General features: G+C 40.3%; 1 protein-coding gene across 1 annotated transcript in view; it reads left to right on the top strand.

Moving 5' to 3' along the window:
* LOC121440661 (long-chain fatty acid transport protein 6-like) overlaps positions 1-1386 on the top strand; it is a 42562-nt gene extending 41176 nt beyond the window's left edge. The window contains exon 10 of the mRNA XM_041641454.1: positions 526-1386. Within this exon, the coding sequence (XP_041497388.1) occupies positions 526-702 (177 nt within the window). The 3' untranslated portion in view covers positions 703-1386. The remainder of the gene's footprint in view (positions 1-525) is intronic.
* Positions 1387-19180: the final 17794 nt, after the last annotated feature.

Raw genomic sequence — 19180 nt, 5'->3', positions numbered from 1 at the left:
CATAAAGCAACTTCTTTGTGAAAAATTTAATTCACATTCTTAACAGGGTAGTTTTGCTCATAACAGAACTTCTAAATGTGATAGCACTCAGTATGGCTAAATAAAACTAACTCCGTCGTTTCGTTCTACTCCAGAGACACAAACTACTAGAACCTACTCTCTAGAACTACTAGAGAATACGTGTGTCATAAATTTTGTCTTTTATAACTCTCTTATGACAACATTGTATATTTATAATATTGTTTTGGTATTGTCATGAGTTAGGGTATGTCTATGTCTTTCAAACATACTTTGTTTATTGATTATCCTAATAATTACTATGCATTCAGTAAGCTAGTATTTCAATAAAGTTTACAGATGAATTAAAGTTTTCTATTTCTAATGTTAAATTAATACTAAATGTAAAGATATAAACTATGATAAGGAGATATGGCCTACATTGTTAAACACTGTACTCATACGTAGCAGCTACCGTGCATACCATACTAATAACTTGTTCCACTCAGATCTGTAATTGTTTCCTAGGAGAAAATGGCAACAACAGGGACATTCAAGCTTCAGAAGATACAATTGGTGGAAGAAGGATTTCATCCGCTGAAGATTTCTGACCCACTTTACTTTATGGATAACTTGAATAAAGCTTACGTTCCATTGACGGAAGAAATTTATAATCAGATAATGTTAGAGGAGCTTAAACTTTGAAACCGTTTTTTTATGGGACTTTGATGCCTTCCTGGGAAAGAAGAAGGAGGACAATTGAGCTCTTTGATTGACAGTCGGGGAGGGTTCCTTCCATAAGTACACCATAACTGGAAAGATTGTACGTAAAGAATGCATTTGCTATACCTACGCTTTCAAGGCCCATCCTTCTCAGCACCGTGAGTCAGGAGGGATGCGATATTCAGCCCATCCATGGTCATGCGGCTAAGGTGAGATGCTGCTCACAGCTGCTGCCCAGCATCTCCAGAAAGTGGCTTACTGCATAGAATGGGCCCAAGAGGGGATCACGGTTCAAAGTACAGTGTTTCCTGGGTACATTTAGGAAGTAAAACCAAACAGGGCATAGTATTAGCACATGACTCTGAGACTATAGGAAATGTGGTGATTTCCTCTGAAGAGATGGGGAAGTTGTGTTTCCTTCACTGGCAAACATTCCTTGAGTTTAATAAGACTTAAATTTGCTTTATCTGGTATGAACTTTAGCTGATTGTTTTTTTTTTAAATTTGAGGGTTCAGTGCATAACTAAATACTTGCCTTAATAGTGAAGATTTTAAATAATACATAAGTAGTTAACAGTTTAGCCACTTAAAATACGTTCTAATATGTGAAGATTCTAGTTTCCGATGAACAGTAAAATTTTTACTCAGCCTATTTTTATAGGCTCTATCTTGTAACTCAATAAAATCATCTTTAATAATACGTGATTTGGGTGTTTCTTTTTTATTATTTTGTGTGTGTGTGGGGGGGTGTTTTGCCAGCATGTATGTCTGTGCACCATGTTTGTGCCCACTGCCCACAGAGCCTCGAAGAGGGCATCAGATTCCTCAGCACTGGAGTTAAATAGTTGTGAGCTGCCATGTGGGTGGAACTGAACCCCAGGTCTTCTGGAAAATAGCCAGTGTTCTCATCCACAGGGCCCTCTCTCTAGCACGGTGATTTGTGTCTTTGTTGTGTTGATTTTAAGTGTAATCCCCAATAAAAGGAATCTGACATGCATCCATGTACTCCCATCGCCTTTCTCTTAAACACACACTAAGGAGACAAACAGATGTGAAAATATCAAAGGACGGAGCTGGGAAACAGGTGAATCCATGTCCTTAGAATTGTTGGGCAGCTGTAGAAATGGAAGAAGATTAGCGACAACTTTTCACAGAGTCATAGGAACCACAAGAGTAATAGATAGAACAGCTGGACTAGAACAGAGCTCTGGAATTGCCTCCAAGATCAAAGACAGAAAGAGCAGTCGGTCTGAACAAGAACGTGAGGAGTTCCCTGAAACACAGGGCACCACGGACAGTGTGGGGAGCAGTGTGCTGGTCTTACACTGGGGCACTTAGACCCAATGTTACCTTTACTCTAGAACCACAAAACATCCCTCAGTAAGGTAAAGTATCTTCCGGAGGAAAGTGGTAAGGACTGGTTGTGGTTCGAGTGTGTAATCACCAAGCTGCCTGTGCTGGACGCTTGGTTTTTGTGTTACTGGTTGTTTTTCACTGTCTACTCTTTCACTCTTTGTTCTTTGTTCTTAGGGAACCTGCCACCCAGCTCCCAAATAAATCACACAAGGAGTTTTACTCTTACTTATGAATGTCTGGCCATAGCTTGGCTTATTTCTGGCCAGCTTTTCTTAAATTATCCCATCTATTTTTTGCCTCTGGACTTTATCTTTCTCTATTTCTGTAGTTTTTTTTTTTTAAAAATTGATTTCTCTGTGATTTGCTGTATAGCTGGGTGGCTGGCCTCTGGAGTCTTTTCTTCTTCCTTGATTTCTTTTTTCCTCCCAGATTTCTCCTCCCATTTATTCTCTCTGCCTGCCAACCCCGCCTATCCTTTCTTCTGCCTCACTGTTGGCCGTTCAGCGCTCTAATTATACCAATCAGGTGTTTCAGACAGGCAAAGTAATACAGCTTCACAGAGTTAAATAAATGCGACATAAAAGAAGTCAACATATCTTTGCATCATTAAACAAATGTTCCACAGGGTAAACGAATGTAACACTCTTCAGCTAATATTGCACAACACCAGTGTACAATGTTGAGGCGATAGAATGTTTCAAAGGCACAGTCTCCTGGAAAAAAAATTCAGTCCTTGGGGTGGACATCCTTGGAAAGGATTAGTGAGAACTTAGTTCCCTCGCACTCCAGTTCATTCCTGTGCTTGGCTTCTCCTGAGCATGCCTATTTTTGTTGTCACACAGCCTAAGCGGTCCTCACTAGAAGGCAAACAGATATGGCCACATGATCTATAGATCACTTTCAGCCTCTCAAAATGTTAGCTAAGTAAACATTTTTTTGTGTGTAAGTACTCACCCAACCTCATGCATTTTGTAATAACAACAGAAAACCCATTAAATTAGAAGACCTTATAGAGGAAGATTAAGAAGTGGGATAGGGTCCAACCAGATGACCCTGAACCTGTTAACCTAGCTCTCCAAAAAGAAAGTTTGACTGTTTATGTTGTCTAAGAAATCCTGCATACCAATATATGAATGAAATGGATGGATTTCCTTTATTTAAAATGTTAAGTGAATGTATGAGCCTCTATTAATGCTCACATTAGTATTTGCCTTTATCATAAAAATTTTGCTTGGAGTATGTGCTTTGCAGTTTGTGGTTGTCCTTTAAGAATAAACTGTGTTAGCATGTTTCCACTACTTTATAACTCCTTAAAAGCCAGGGAGAATGAACGATAATAAACAACACATTTGTATAGCACCCTGTACCACTACTCCAATTTGCCAAATCCGCAGATGTTAGGAGCAGATGTTTGGAAGAGAACAATGCATTCCAGAAATGGGGCAGGAATAGAAAGTGTCACAAGTGGGTAGAGCTTTGTGAGAAGTTGCTGGGAAACACAGCAGATGAGATCATGTGTTCAAAGAAACGGTGGGAGAAAAGAGAAAGGGCATTACACAGTTGAAATACTTCACAGGCAAAATAAGCCAATTATGCAGTAAACACATATGAAAACCTAGGCGGAACTGTATGAAATCACGACAGTAAATCGCAGAATGTTGCATCGGATGCTTCTGCATTCCCATTGCTGGTGGAAAACATCCATGAGCAGACAATCTTATCCCTGACTGAGCAAAGCAGAGGAAATCATGATCACATGAATGGACAAGTTTACTCGGAACAAAAGCAAACCCCAAGAAGGGCTAATGTTTTTAAAGTGCTGTACACTAGGAGAAAATAAATAGGCCATCCCCCTTGTAGTGTACGAATAGATAATTGCATTAAAATTATTCACAATTATACCGCATAAATACAGACTTTCAGAAAAATGTCTTAGGCAACTTCTGTTATGAATGTAAATATGTCTTCATGTATTTCTACAGAGATGGGTGGATGCTTCTATGAGAGAGGGTAGAGAGTGAGGAAGAGAGGGTAGAAGCTATTTAGTATCTAGTGAATTCGAATCTCTACTGGATGCTAAGCAACAAGAAAATATCTCAAGAAATTTATATTGGTCACATGAAATAATAATAGCAAAAATATGTCTCATTTATCAAAACTAAGAAGCCCAGATGAAGCTGGGAAAGCATTATATTTTAAACACTCTAAGTGTCAAATCAGAACTCCATGCCCAGTGAAAATGTTTTCTAGGAAGGAAGGTGAAGTACAGTCTCAGCTATGGCATCTTATAAATAGTCAGGAAAGTTTGCCCATGAAAAATGTTTACACTTAATGTAGATGGAATAAAATGTCAGCTAGCATAAAGGATGAAAGATCTGATGAATAACGCAGACATTGATTGAACATTGAAGAATATATCTGAAAATTGTTAATAATTTGGGAGAATTAAAATAAGAATGGACTGTATTTCCATGACTCTAAGTTAGAAAGCACAGCTCTACAGGCAGTGTGAATGGGAGTCAAGATGGCTGCAACCTTCTCAAGGTCTTGGTCTGTCTGTCGGACCTTTCAGTGCATATGAAGAACTGACTCAGAAATTTTATTTCTAAGGGTAAAGGAAAATGGTAAGAATATATGTTTCAGCATTTTCTGTAAATGGATGTTTCTCCATCGCGTCCCATCCCACAGCTGTTTCTTAATAATCACTTAGAGACTTAATATTGATTACAAAATATTTGGCCTATACCTCAGGCTTATTACTCACTAGTTCTTACAATTTAAATTAACCATTTTTACTAATCTACATTTTGCTACGTGGCTTCCTGGCTTTACCTGTCCTCTAGTACATCTTGCTCACAGGGAGGCTGGATAGCATCTCTCTCTGACTCCGCCCTTCTCCTCTCTGAGAGCAACACATATTCACATCCCATCGAAGAATCATCCCACAGCAACGTTCGGTTTGGGAGAGCATTATTAATAACACTGAATACTGTCGATAACCTCAAATGGGAAACGATTGTACAAATATTGATAGAATTCATACTTATTTGGGCTCCATGGGGTTATAAAGAACAATTGACATGCTAACATGTGTAGTAATAAGGGGCGGCCGGGCCGCGTTCCCCCAGCACCCCGGCCGCCTGCTCGGCTAGCTTATGCCCCGAAATAATTACACGGACACTGTATCCTTTTAATCACTGCTTGGCCCATTCTCTTCTAGGCTAATTCTCACATATTAATTTAGCCCATTTCTAATCATCTGTGTATAGCACCCCAAGGTGCGCTTACCGGGAAGATTCTAGCTTATATCCATCCTGGGTCGGAGCTTCATCCCGGGAGCAGGGCATGGCGTCTCTCTCAGGCATCTGCTCCTGAGAGCAGAGCTGTTGCGACTCTGGGCTCACTTCACTTCCTCCCAGCATCCTGTTCTGTTTACTCCTCCCACCTATCCTCTAACCAATAAAATGGGCCAGGGCAGTGCCTTTATTAGCCAATGACCTTCCTCCATCAAACATGGCCTGGCATTGAGTGATATTGCTAGGTTTAGGTATTAAGCTTCCCTCAAAGGCTCAAATGTTAACGGTGTGACCTGAAGTTTGTGGTGAAAAACTGTGAAACCTCTAGAAGGTGAATGAAGTGGAAGGAAGTTGGGTTAATGGAGTAAGGCCTTTGAAGGGTAAGTTAGACTCCAGCTTCTTTCTCTCTCTCTTTGCTTCCCAGCTGCCTTCACTTAAGAACTTTTGTCCTAGGGCACACTCCCAGCCATGGAGTTCTGCCCAGCAATAGACCCAAAAGCAAGAGTCAGCCGACCATGGCTCTAGTAAACAAAAGCCACAGGAACAGTAAGCCCCAAATAAGCTTTTCCTCCTTTAAGTTGGTTTGTCTCGGGTATTTTATTATAGCAGTGAACACCAATTGGCACAAATCCCCACTGACATAGAATGAACAAAATAATAATAAAAGAGTTTATCATTTTAAAAAAATATATTGACAATGCAGATATTTGAAATTTTTTTAAAAAATTAGTTAAATGAAAGGCAAGTATAATATTGGATGGAAAGAGGTTTTTTATTTTATAAAATTTATATTAAAAAGTTCCTGCAAATAAATAAAAATATCACACGCTAAATTTACCAGACCCAAAGTCTATATATCTCAAACTTCTATACAGTAAGAATAGAAACTTAAAAAGGAAGGTATGTTCCTTTGCATTAAATTGATCTTATACTTTTGGTGATGAATGTATACATATATATGTATTATATAACTATATTTCATTTAAGAGGTGAATTTTTTACTCTCTTACTTTAAGCCTTATGTACTGTTTGAATTTTCTAACTGCTTAAGGTGCTCATTATGTCTTCAATACCATTATCAAAGCACATCATTTTCCTTAGGGAAAACACAAGAAGCTGAACAAGAGACATTATAAGAGATAATTTTAAGACATAAATTTTAGATTCTCAATGTATTTTACGTGCCCACAGATTCTTCACATTTTGACCTATTCAAGAATTAAGAGCACCAAAGGGATGCGATTTTAAGGTCTGGCTTTTAAATAAATATTAACCATCAGCATCAATTTCTTGAGGAAAGGCATCCTTCCAGTTTAATTTTCCTCCAATATTAGTCAATTTTTAATGTGATATAGTCATGTTCAAGTTGCTGTTTCTGGGCTGGTGAGATTTCTTAGTCAGTGAAATGCTTGCTCCTCAACAGGGAAGGATGGGTTCAATTTCCAGAACTCTTGTGAAAAAGCCAGGTGAGACAGTGTTTGTAATCCCACTCTGGAGACGGGGAAGCCAGACAGATTCCCATAGTTCCCTGGCTAGCCCCAGGCCAGTCAGAGACCCTACTTCAAAGATCAACACTGGAGCCCAGGGTGGAATCAAATGTCCTTAGTAACAGCACTTGAGAAGGCAGAGGCAGACAGAGCTCTATGAGTTCAAAGTCAGCCTGATTTACAGAGTGAGTTCCAGGACAGTCAGGGCTACACAGAGAAGCCCTGTGTTATAATTTCTGCCCGAATTGGGACCTTTGTGGGTACCATGGCTGGTGAGGATCCCATGAGAGAGCAAATGGGGCCAAATCGCAGCGGGTGACAAATATGCCATACAGAGTTTGAGTGTGGAGTTTATTGAGAAGGGAAGGAAGGAGGAGAGGGAGAGAGAGAGGGAGATGGGGAGGGAGGGAGGAGGGGGCAAAGATCTGCTTACCTCTTCAGAAGAGCAGTGGGAAAGAGAGAGATCGGGAATGGAAGGAGCTTAAGGGGACCTTTTGCACACGTGTGCAGACTAGGACCCTGCGCTGGCTAGAATATTGCCTGGGTTCAACCTTCCAGGTGACAGGGGTCAGCTTAAGCCTGAGATTCCCATCTTTTTCTAATTGTAAAAAGATGGGGAGGTTAATGGGGATAGCAGATGGGACATGAATGGGGCACTGGGTTCTCAGGACTGTTTTCTACTAATTTGTGAGCATTGAAATATTGGGGCGGGGAGGACTGAGAAAACTGGGGTGCTGGCTAGGGTAGCCGGTTGTTTTATTGCTGTCCAAGCTCTGTAAAACTGTCCAATGTCTCTTGGACTGGGTGAAGTATTGGCAGAGCAGAGGACAAGGTTGAGTTTAGGAAAACATTTTTTTTCTTTAGGTCCTTGTGCTTGAGAGGAAAGGTGTCAGGACAGAGGGAAGGTGGGGAGGTTTAGACTCTTAGGGCCTGGTAATTGAGAGAGGGGTGCATCTGGCCTGTTCAAGGTGAATCCTCCAAGTCGGCTCCCTGGAACTCATGAGAATTCTTTGAGTTCGTGAAAACATAAGTCTTAGTCACATTCACATTTCCACTGTTTATAATCTGTACTGAAATTTGTTTTGTAGAAGCAACAGTATACTCATGTCAGAAATGACGGAGACACTTATTTTTGTACAACAAAAAAGAAATACCTTTTAGGGCTATAGTTGGGAAACGACCAGAGAGAATTTGAAATCTTGATCTCGGAGTTATGATAGTGGTAGTACTCTGCCTGAGCTAGATTAATAGCTTATTAGAATTTTATAGATTCATGTTGAGACTATGGACCCTGAGAGTCCTAATATAACAGTAACATCATGGAAGAGCGAGATCTGGAACATGTTTTATTCTTTCAAACGTCTCAAATCACTTGCCTTTGTCACCGCTTAAGTTTTTACCCTCAGACCTTCCTAACGTGCATTCACACACCATAAAGCACCTTCTCAGGCCTTAAAGCATCTTAGATCCTCACATCTTGAGCTTTGCAGTTCTACATGTGACCCTTAAAGTACCTGTTCCTTTCCTATTATTATGACACCACCTTAACATTCAGGATAAATCTGTCTCATGAGTTTATTTTTTATCTCAGCTTGGTAACAAGGTGAACTGTGTCTAGATTTAGCCTTGGTTCCTGCTGTTAAACTGGCAGAGCTATCAGTTGCCAAACCGCATCAGAGAGCTTGAGAAAAGGATAAATTTTAGCTCTGTTATTGATTAAAAATGACAGAGACTTACTTAGCAGGCTACCTAGACAGTCACCCTGGGGTCCTTCATGATGGTTAAAGGCAGGTCTTAGTGCAACATCCATTTTCTGACAGGCAGCACAGGACCTGACAAGCTTTAGAAGATTCTGTGGATTGGGAGTTTGTAGGAATACCAGACTACCTTGCCCTGGGCAATGTGAGGCAGTCATTTCCTCAGTGTCCTGTTGCCCATGGTCTGAAGAGGTTTGCAGCAGTTGAGGTGAAAGGCAGGCTAGCTCAGTGGCTAACGCTTTCAGTTGATGAAGCGGGTTTCAGGTAGAGGCTCTTTTGTGCCCATCTATCTTCTTTGGAGGAAGTAGGGGCTGCTGCCAGGAGTCAACCTGTCTCTCCGTTATGGAAAACCTTTTTAATTAAACATTTAAGTGTCATATTCCCCATTCTGAGCTTTTGAGGGCTGTCTATTGGGTATATATGAGTTATGACTATGGTATAGGATCTGTCTGGAGAGCTGAATCCAAGTTGAGAGGTTATGGAGTAATGTTTTACCCAGAATCCTCCCTCTTGACTTAGCAGGTTGGATTTATAGTTGTAAAGGACAAGGCGTAAAAAAAAACAATTGTAACAGAAGCTTAACAATAAAAACTGACAATGGTGAAGAACAACTTACAGGAAATCTCTAAGTTAGCTTTTGTTATTGTGAAATAGATCTGTATAACCTTAAATTTTTATCACTATGTAGAATATAGTTTTAAAGCAGAATTGAATCACATATACAGAATGTTGTACATACCTAAGCATATTTTTATCATCACTTAAAAGTACATACCAATTTTAAATATTTGAGGCTTTTCTTGTCTAGAAGAAGATGCAATGAATAGAGTTCATTAAAACTTTCAAAATATTTTTTTAACAATAAGTGCATTTACATATATGTGCAGTTGAATTTAAGCTGCATACTGGCCTGTCTTGTCATCTGGTAGGATGCACCCAGGCAGTATCCTGGTCAATTGAGTCTTAGTCTGTATGTGGATGCAAATGGTCTCTTTAAGAGAAAAACTCTGTCTACTCCCACTCTCTTCCTTTCTGCCCTTTTCTCTGAAGAGGCAACTTTCTGTCTCTCTCTTTCCTGTCTCTCTCCCTCTGCTTCTGTCTCTCTCCTCTCCCCCCACCCCCATCTTGCTCTCTCCTTTCCCTCTCCTCTACCCCCTTCTCAATAAACTCCACACTCAAGCTCTCCCTGTATGGTGTATTTGTCACATGACATGGTTTGGATCCACCCACCGCAAAGGTCTCTCTCACTGTATATAACACCCTGTATCAAAACAGAAATCCAGAGTGGAATGTAAAGCAAAAGGTCAAAGCCCAGTTCCAGGTTTGAAATCATACTAAACCCCACCCATCCTGAGCATGAAAACCCACCGATCCCTGAGCTTGGCTGGAAATCCCAACCCTGGAAATCTCCACCTTTGAAAACTCCTCCTCCAAGAAACCTTGTGTAAGCCTGTCTCCTGCTCAGTTCCCTGCTGAGCAGAGAAACCACACTCACATATCTTTCTCAATAAATCTCTTGTGTGAAGTTTCTTGTGCATTATGGCTTTGTAGTACTTTTTGGCTCTCAAAGGTACTTTGCCAGGGTACTCTTCCCTTTAGAGCTATAACACTTCCACTGGGGAAACCTCCCTCCTGAGAGCTGCAATCCTCCATTGGGGAAACCTTTCCCTTCAGATCTGTAACACTTCCTCTTATAGCTGCAAGCTTCCATTGGGGAAGCCTCTCCCCTCAGAGCTGTAACACTTAACATCTCCCAAGTTGCAACACCCAAGGTTGTCTGCAGGCTTCCGCTGACTTATGTATACACTCACAGCCTTGAATATCCACAAATACACATGCCTGCCTGCGTGTGTGCACACATGCACACACACATACACACTCACTCACAAACACATGCACACGTGCACACACATGCACACGTATACATACACACACTCACAGACACACGCACACACACACACACATGTACACACATACACTACTTATTTGAAAGCTTGTCACAAGTGTGCCTATTTTACTAGTGAGGAGCTTTAGTGCCGTGACTCCAGCTTCCATGCTCAGCAGCCCTGGCAAACATCATCACTGGCAGATTAAAGAGCAGCATTAAAACACAGTATTAAAACTGTCTGTGGAGTTTATGTTGTAAACTTGCAATACTTTCCTTACTAAGAACACTGGCTGCTTGGTTTAGAGGAACTGCCACCTCTCTCTGTAAACTGTGGGACTCTAACCCTTTTATAGGACAGACTTAGCTGTGCAGCTGCTGACTGCACCAAGCCACACTGTAGCCATGTGGTGAAATGGCTGAGGGCTTCAATAACTTAGGAGAGACATCTGACCTGGTGAACAACAATGGCGCTTTCTTCTTTGTGGAATAATTGTAATTTCAACAATATCTAAAATCTTTATACTCTTCAGGCCCTGTCTTCAACAAATATCAGATGTTTCTCAAAACTAGAGGGTATAAAAAGCATTTTTGCCATTCTCAAAGTGTATGTTTCTGGGTTTTATCAGATTTATTGAATCCAGAACTCAGTGTCTTATAAATATTAATTTGTGATAATACCTCTAGAATTCTAAATTGTGCTTAGTATTGTATCCTTTTTTTCTTTATTCTCAGCCACATTTTTACCTGCCTCTCAAACTTTCTGGCTCGTCTCAAGAAGAAAGCAGGCCTACAACCTCTTCTGGCGTAGACATGGGCCACCCAGTTAGCCTTCCATGTTTGCTAGCTGAAGTCTGGAGTATTGGCCTGTAATCTACCTGCTTCTGACTGCAGGTACGGCCTACAGTTTTTGGAGGGCGTCCCATTGGAATGCCAGAGGACAAAACAAAGGTTAAATGTGTTGAATACTCAGCACAGTTTCAGCAGCCGACTAAATCAATTGGAAGAACAGTTTTGGGAACTCAAAGACAGGTGATTAAACAATCATCCAAGGGACCAATGGGTGAAGCTGCCTGCAAAGTCAACCATCTTTGCAATGGGAGTTCTATAAGAAGGAAAAGGAGACAGTAAGCTCACTTAAGTAAATGATGTCTGAAAACCAGCCAAACTCAGAAAGAAATTGGTGTCCAAAGCCAGGAAGCCCCAAGGACATAAAAAAAGATGCGCTGAGTCATGTGCTCATTAAATTGTCAAAGGTCAGACAAAGAATTTTGGAAGCATCAGGGGTAAAGTGACTTACTAGGAAACTATCTAAGACTATTCCACTCTCCTTTAACTGCTTGAGTTCAGACACCCTATGTTTCCATTTCTCTGAACATGGTATTCTTTCAATGTTACAATGTATACCTACTTGAACTGTGTCTCCATTAATATAACTTAACAGCTATTTTTAATATTCGTAACTTGTAAAGTTAAATCAGGGTGATACAATCAAAGACTGTGAGCAGACTTACATTTTAGCAGAAACTGCAGGTCAAAAGAAAGGGGGATGATGTACTGAAAACAATAAAAGAAAACTTCCATGCAAAACACCCTACTGGACAAATGGGCCCCTTTGAGATGAAAGTGGGCACTTTCTTAGTATCTAGCAAGCTTCATCACTATAAAACCTGCCTTCTAAGGCAACTTCTTCCAGTGAAGGGATGCTGAACAGTGCCTCAAGAACACATGAAGAAACAAAATTCAATGGGAAACATCATCCTATGAGATGACATTGTAAAACGGTGGTAGGCAAGCTACTTTCACTCCTAATACAGACTTTAAAAGACACAAGTATTAAAAAAAGCTGTCCTTAAGCTGTGTTAGGGGAGACATAATTTAAGTAGGTATACTTGTAGCATTGATAGCAAATCATGTGAGAGAGAAGTAAAATATAGGATGTCTGAATACAAGCAGTTAAAACAGGGTGCTACTCATACAGTGTGTGTGCATGCATATGTGTGCATGTGTGTGTGTATGTATAAACTGTGTTACTGACAGAGATAAGATCTATAGATGTTACACTAAAGAAAAAGAGAAAGGACTCAAAGCCCATCAGCACAAAAAAACAAAAAACAACAACAACAAAAAACAAAGTACAAAATAAAGTACAAAGCCAGTAACAGGGGAGAAAGCTGAACTCTTATACTAATACCAATAAAAGTAAAAGAGCCATAAAATATATATATATACTTATCACTAATTGAAATATAAATGTGTTAAATCCCCAGTGAGACATACAAGTGGCAGATGATAGCACCTCTGGCACTCTCAAAGTCAGTCAGCACGGTGGGAGTTTCCACTTCAGTTGCAACTTACTTTCTCCATCTCCTGGGGATACAACATGTGCATGCATTGTCTTTAGCAACAGAGCCTTATGCTTTAGTCTGTATACAACCAACAGCAGTATCAGTAGCCTTTACCATTTGAAGGGCCTCTTGGGCTCTCCTGACCAACAACCCACAGGGATGTAGCCTGCCTCTAGCACTGGGTTCTCATTTAATAGCCTTACGGCCTTTAGGAGTGTCAATTTTTTTTTTTACCCATTTGGGTACCTTTGGAATTTTTTTTAATTAACCTAGCCCCAGGAGGCTTATAAGGAAGGAGGGAAGCGCCATTGCACCTAGTTTTCTCCCCAATGGCTTCTAAATTTGTAAAACATTCTGAGGTTAGCATCATCTTATCAACATAAAAAGCCTTTTGTGGAGGATGGGCAGGACAAAGCAACATCCCAAAATCATGATCTCATAATGAGCAGGGGGATTACAAAGATAACCTTGAGAAGTACTCTGGAAACGTGTTGTCATCTCCTCTCAGCAAGCGCCAGGCGACCCCAACGATTCACAGCCAAAAGATACTGAAGTTGGACACAAGCAAAGTCTAACACAGCATGGGAAAGTTCCATTAATTTGTATTAATTGCTTTTCCCACAGGTCAAAGTTGGCTACAAAGCTTGGATAGGAGGTGCTAACTCAATTAACTCCCTGTAACCCTCAGTTGCTTTCTCAAAACCATTATCATTTTGTATTTTGAGATCTTTTATGAAGCCTCCCTATGTTTCTCCAGCCCTGATGAACTCAGTGGGCCTGACTTAATCTGCTCAGAGCTATTCAGGGCCGAAGGTTAGCATAGCCCTGCTCTTCCCTGCTGTCCCTGATGGCTCCCTGAAGCAGAATGACTGTGTTGGCACTGTGGCTGTAGCCACATATCCACCCCAAGCATAACCTTCTGCTTGAGGAAAATCTCCTTAGTCTGGGGAGATCATTATTACCACAACTGGGACAGGCATGATTGCTTTACCCCAATCCACTCCTTTTATCACTTACTCTGATTGGGAGGGGCCTAGTGAATGTAGTCAGTTTTGGAGAATTTCTCTATCCACCTTGGTCTCATTTATCTTTTCATGTATCAAACAAAACCAGGGATATGGTGGAGTGTACTGCCCGCCTGTACTAAGTGACAGTACGGCACTACTCCTACACTATAGAACCATTTGTGAGCCTCGGGTAAGGGACTGGAGATTTAAACCCACAAAGACACACAGACAGAGACATGGGTCATCCTTGAAACAGGAATGCCCCAAGAATGCTTCTTTATTGTGTTCAGGGTTAGCTTATATAGGGATCCTTAACTGATAGCCACGCCCCAGCCAAACCCACCAGAAATCACTCCCCTGCCATCAGGAACTCCCGAGGGTCTCGTGCTCAGAGCAGCTGCAGGCTGTCTCAGAGCAGAGGAAAACAAGTTGTTTACAAGATATTCAGGATCTGAGGCTTCATTACTCCCAATAATGGGGACCTTACCTCATCAACATATATTTAAGACTTCACAGGCGGCGTAAATTTGTGCCATGTCACCTGGGATAAGGCATCATGTTTAACCTTCCTGTCTACCTAAGCATGAGGTAGCAGACTTCTAAGGCTAATACTTTTGATCATTTCACTGCTGTTGATGTTACAAAAAGGTTAGAAAACCACAACAGAATCTGCGATGTGTTCCACTTCCCCCATATGGCTGTCCCTATTGTGTAGCCTAGAACTAGGGAGATGAAGACAGGGCTAGTCTATAAGCCCAGATGAACTACTGTGGCATGGACTTGCTTTATTCCTGATTTTTATTCTAGTGAATGGGACACCTGTTGTATTATAAATTCTTAACATATTAAAATGATTTTCTGTCATACATCTATAAGAATATTTGGGTATTTCTTTTTGCTTAATGTGAAACTATTTGAGTAAATGGCTGTAGGTCTCCTATGAGAACAAGAAATCTCACTATGGTAAGTTGTCTAAATATTGTAATGTTCTTCCTCATTGAGCGTCACCCATCTTTCCAGAGAAAAGGGGCTATCATGAATCTTCTTCAGGAGACTGGAGGAACAAGAGGATGAAATGCTGACTGCCTTCCCTAATTTCTCTTTGTGCAGTGTGAATAGAGGGGGAGGTTGTAGGGGTGGGGAAGAGAATGTAAGAAAAGAAAAAAATTAACAAGATTCTGGATGAGGTAAAGTGGTAAAGTATTTGTCATTCAAGCATGGGAACCCGTGTTTGATTTCAAAAGCCTGGAGTGGTGACACTTTCAATGCTGGAAAGGCAGAACAGGTGGATCCATGAGGTTCAACAGACAGCCAGTCTACCCAGACATGTGCACGTGCACACATACACACACACACGCGCACACACACACACGCACACACATGCACATGCACACTTACACACACACAATTTCTTTCAAGATACTTTTACCAAGATAGAACACACAGAAAAGCTTTCCCCCTCTTCATTAAAAAAACAACAAAAAGTAAAACACACCTTCCATGCTTAAGACATTGTAGACTGGAAAGCTTTAAGAAGAAGGAGTTTCCATCTATACCAGTTTCTTCAGCAGTAGGGGACCATCACATGAAAATTGATGAGGTCATTTCAGAAGCAGAGTAGCTCCATGATGCCAGCTGGGGCTCGATGACTAGTGAGACAGCTATTGGACTTTAGAGGCTCAGTGACTGCGAATGAGGGACATTTCTGTCACTGAAATGTAAACCCCTGAGAACCAAACACAGCAATGACCATTTTGGAGAAAGTTGCACAGCGTGAAATCTGACTCCTTCCATCTCTCCAAATATGTTTACCATATTCTAAAGCACTGATATCTAGGAGAGGAAAGGCAAAACTGTCTGAAACCAAGTCCTGCTATGAACTTTTGAAGCAGAAATTAATCATGATCCAAGCTCAAACTTAAATTCTCTGCAAGGTAACTTTATATTCGTAGCATACCAAAATGTTGTTAAAATGGTTGCAGTGAATGGATGCTTGGGTGTCGTCTCTTGGATGTACTTCTGAGGGTCTTCTCATTTGGTGCACAAGCAGATCTCTCAAATCAAAAGATAGATATTCCTTCTTCAATGCATTTGTGAATCGTGACTTGCATCAGCAAATCAGCCACCAGACTGTGATGGACTCAGCGTCCTTGAGGAGAGAACGGGAAGCTCAGAACAACAAGGGTCAGGAATAAAGTTGCATATGCATTTGTGTCACTAAATTTGCAGTGGAAGCCGTCATTTTTCATCAGACTCCTTTGTTTTCTTAAATGTGTTTATAAGTACATGTCTAAACTTCCAGTTTCTACAGACATGAGCTCTTTAAACTGTCAAAGACATCTCAGTCAGGTCTCATTGTCAGCCACATTCAGAGAGTCCAGTTTGATCACATGCTCCATCAGTCCACTGGGTTTTGATTCTACTGCATGGACTGGATTTGTGGGAGCCTGGTTTGTTTGGATGCTCACCTTCCTAGACCTGGATGGAGCGGGGAGGACCTTGGACTTCCCACAGGGCAGGGAACCCTGACTGCTCTTAGGACTGGAGAAGGAGGGAGAGAGGGAGTGGGGGGAGTGGGAAGAAAATGGGAGGAGGGGAGGAGGTGGAAATTTTTAATAAATAAATAAATAAATTTAAAAAAATTGTCAAGGACATACTGGAAAATTAAAGCAACTGTTCCAAATATTAAAAGCTGTAGCATTTGGACCAGTATTGTATTTTCATGCAAATAAGTTAACGTATTTAAAATGGCACATAAAATCTCTGCCAACAAAGTAATAGTGTAATGAACAAATTCCTCTCAGATCAAAGTTAGCCAAAACAAGAGCAGGGCTTATCCATGTTAACAGAGAAATTCCCGCAAGAGAAAAACACACTCATTAGTTCACAGCACAGATAAAGATCTTAACCAATTCTCTGAGAGATATCAAGTATTCTGGTGATTAACGGCCAAGTCAAACTATTAAGCTCAAAAGGAAAGCCTATCGTGGCCAGTTGTCTTTTATCCCCATCAGTGCAGCAGTTTGTTATTTCCCTTCTTTACACAGTCTATTAAAATCCAAAGAGAAAATACTTGAAACTCTTATAACAATTATTTTATAATATAATCTAATTATTATGACATATGCTGTACATGTAGACTGAAAACCTGCAGACATTTAGAGCAAACGGAGTTGTCAACAAAATGAGTGAACATTTTAATAATTTCCTCAAGAGGAGCCAAACAACAAGAGCAAACAGATATCAAAGTGGCCTGTTTGCTGACACCAGACTATGGTAACCCAGGGCTAACCCTGGGCTTGTGAAAAAAACGTCAGACAAATCCTGAGAATATTCTACAAAATGACTGGAAAGTTCTGTAGAAGACAAGACAATCAAGGTGAATAAACAAAACATATTAAAGTACTGTGGCATCCTGGGTAGGAGTCTGCAACAGAAAGGGAAATTAAGGAAATCTGCTAAGGAAGGAGCTATAAGCATAATATCATCAGCATCGATTCCTTCATTATAACAAATACAGCACACTAATTCAAGATGTTACAACATTGGAAACTGGATATGTGTAAAGGGAAGCTGTCTGACTGTACCGATTTTTCAATAAATCTAAAAGCATTCTAAGGTAAGAATGAATTTTGAAAAAATTGCAGGGTCCAGTGATATGTTTTAGTGGGCAGCAGCTTTTACTATTTTGTTACCAAATCTACTGACCTGAGATCAATCCCTGGAATCACATGGTAAAAGGAAGGAACAAACTCCTGCAAATTATCTTCTACCTTCCACATGCCCACCATGGCAATTGCCACACCTCCCACTGAACACAGTAAATAAATAAATAAATAAATAAATAAATAAATAAGCAAAACAAGAAAAGTCCCAGAAGCTATTTTCTTTTTAATCTATGGCAATATGAACATGATTTTGAGAGTGTACATTTGATACATGTTTATGTAATTCAGATCAAAGCTGTTCTTTGGGGTTTCAGTCATTTTTTTACGCCTCCACAAGATCTTTAAGATTCACCATGCTTTGCACTTTACCCATTTTGTGTAATAGTCACCTGATCATCTATTCCTGTTTCTTCCTGCAAGGCAAGGGCAGAATCAGAGGTCTGGGTTGACAGTGGCATGCTTGGTTTCTAGGTCTTTATAACTAACAGAGCAAAAAAATACATGTTTAGGTTAGCCTGAGCATAAACACATATTCATAAATGTTTACATATATATCCATCTATATCTATATGAAGAATAGTACTAACTATAGTATGATGCTTTTAGTCTCTACCTATAAAACATGACCATTCAGAACGCAGTAGATATTCTTTGCTTAAGTGTATCCACTCTATAGCCAAGTCAAAGATCCCTTAGTTCTCTTTTCCTCAGAATGACTATTTCAAAGCTTAGTAAACATTTAATGGTTCTATAAAGACATTTAGAATATTGATATTTGAATATTTATTCAAAGGATGTGGTTTTGATTTGAAGTTATCAGCAACAAATGGTAGGTGGGAAGCTTAATTAAACAGCAATTAAAACTGTTATAGTTATGAATGACTTTTAAAAACACACATTATGAAATTAGCTTGGATCTATAATTGGAAATTTAATTGTATGTGATTTCTTTGCTATATAATTCCAGAATTTTTATTTTGTATTATAGAGACACTATTTTATGATTCTGCACACTCTATAGAACAGACAATGGAGATTAGTCTTGCCTGTCAATCTGGATTTTAAAAAGATCCACTTACTTTGTGTGTATGAATGGTTTTCTGTCATCAGCACCATGGGCATGCCTGGTTCCTGAAGAGATGGCTCAGCGGTAAAGAGCATTGCCTGCTCTTCCAAAGGTCCTGAGTTCAATTCCCAGCAACTACATGGTGTCTCACAAATGTGTTCTTTATAGAAATAACTTGAGTAGTGTATCATTCTCACTTGAATTCTTGTAAAAGTTAAAGCAAGAGAGCGCTCTTTTCTCTTCTCCCCATCTCCTCATCACTCCACCAACCAAAGAGGAAGATCACACTCCAAGAAAGCACAGAATAACCTGGAAATAGAATTATACACTTGGTCTGTGAGCCTCAAAGTCTTATTCAGTAAACTCAGTCGAAGCCACTGCCCTGTGTCTTTGGAGAATGAGTTTGAGTTTGCCAAACTGGAAGCAGACACACAGGAGATCTAGATGGTGATGCATTCCCAGAGGTGCTCTGTGCTCTAGTTGATGTCTCCCGCTTAATACCTGGGAAGAGACAATTAATTGAAAACTTAATTACAGCAGAGAGGTGAGGGCAGGAACAACCCAGGGAAGCAAGAAAATCCCAAGAGCTC

This window comes from Microtus oregoni, unplaced genomic scaffold (assembly GCF_018167655.1).
Source record: "Microtus oregoni isolate MIOR12 unplaced genomic scaffold, Mior012 000069F_ref0000032, whole genome shotgun sequence".
NCBI classification, from domain to species: Eukaryota; Metazoa; Chordata; class Mammalia; order Rodentia; family Cricetidae; genus Microtus; species Microtus oregoni.
Note: the sequence above shows the minus strand (reverse complement) of the source record. Positions and strands in the feature narration are given on the sequence as shown.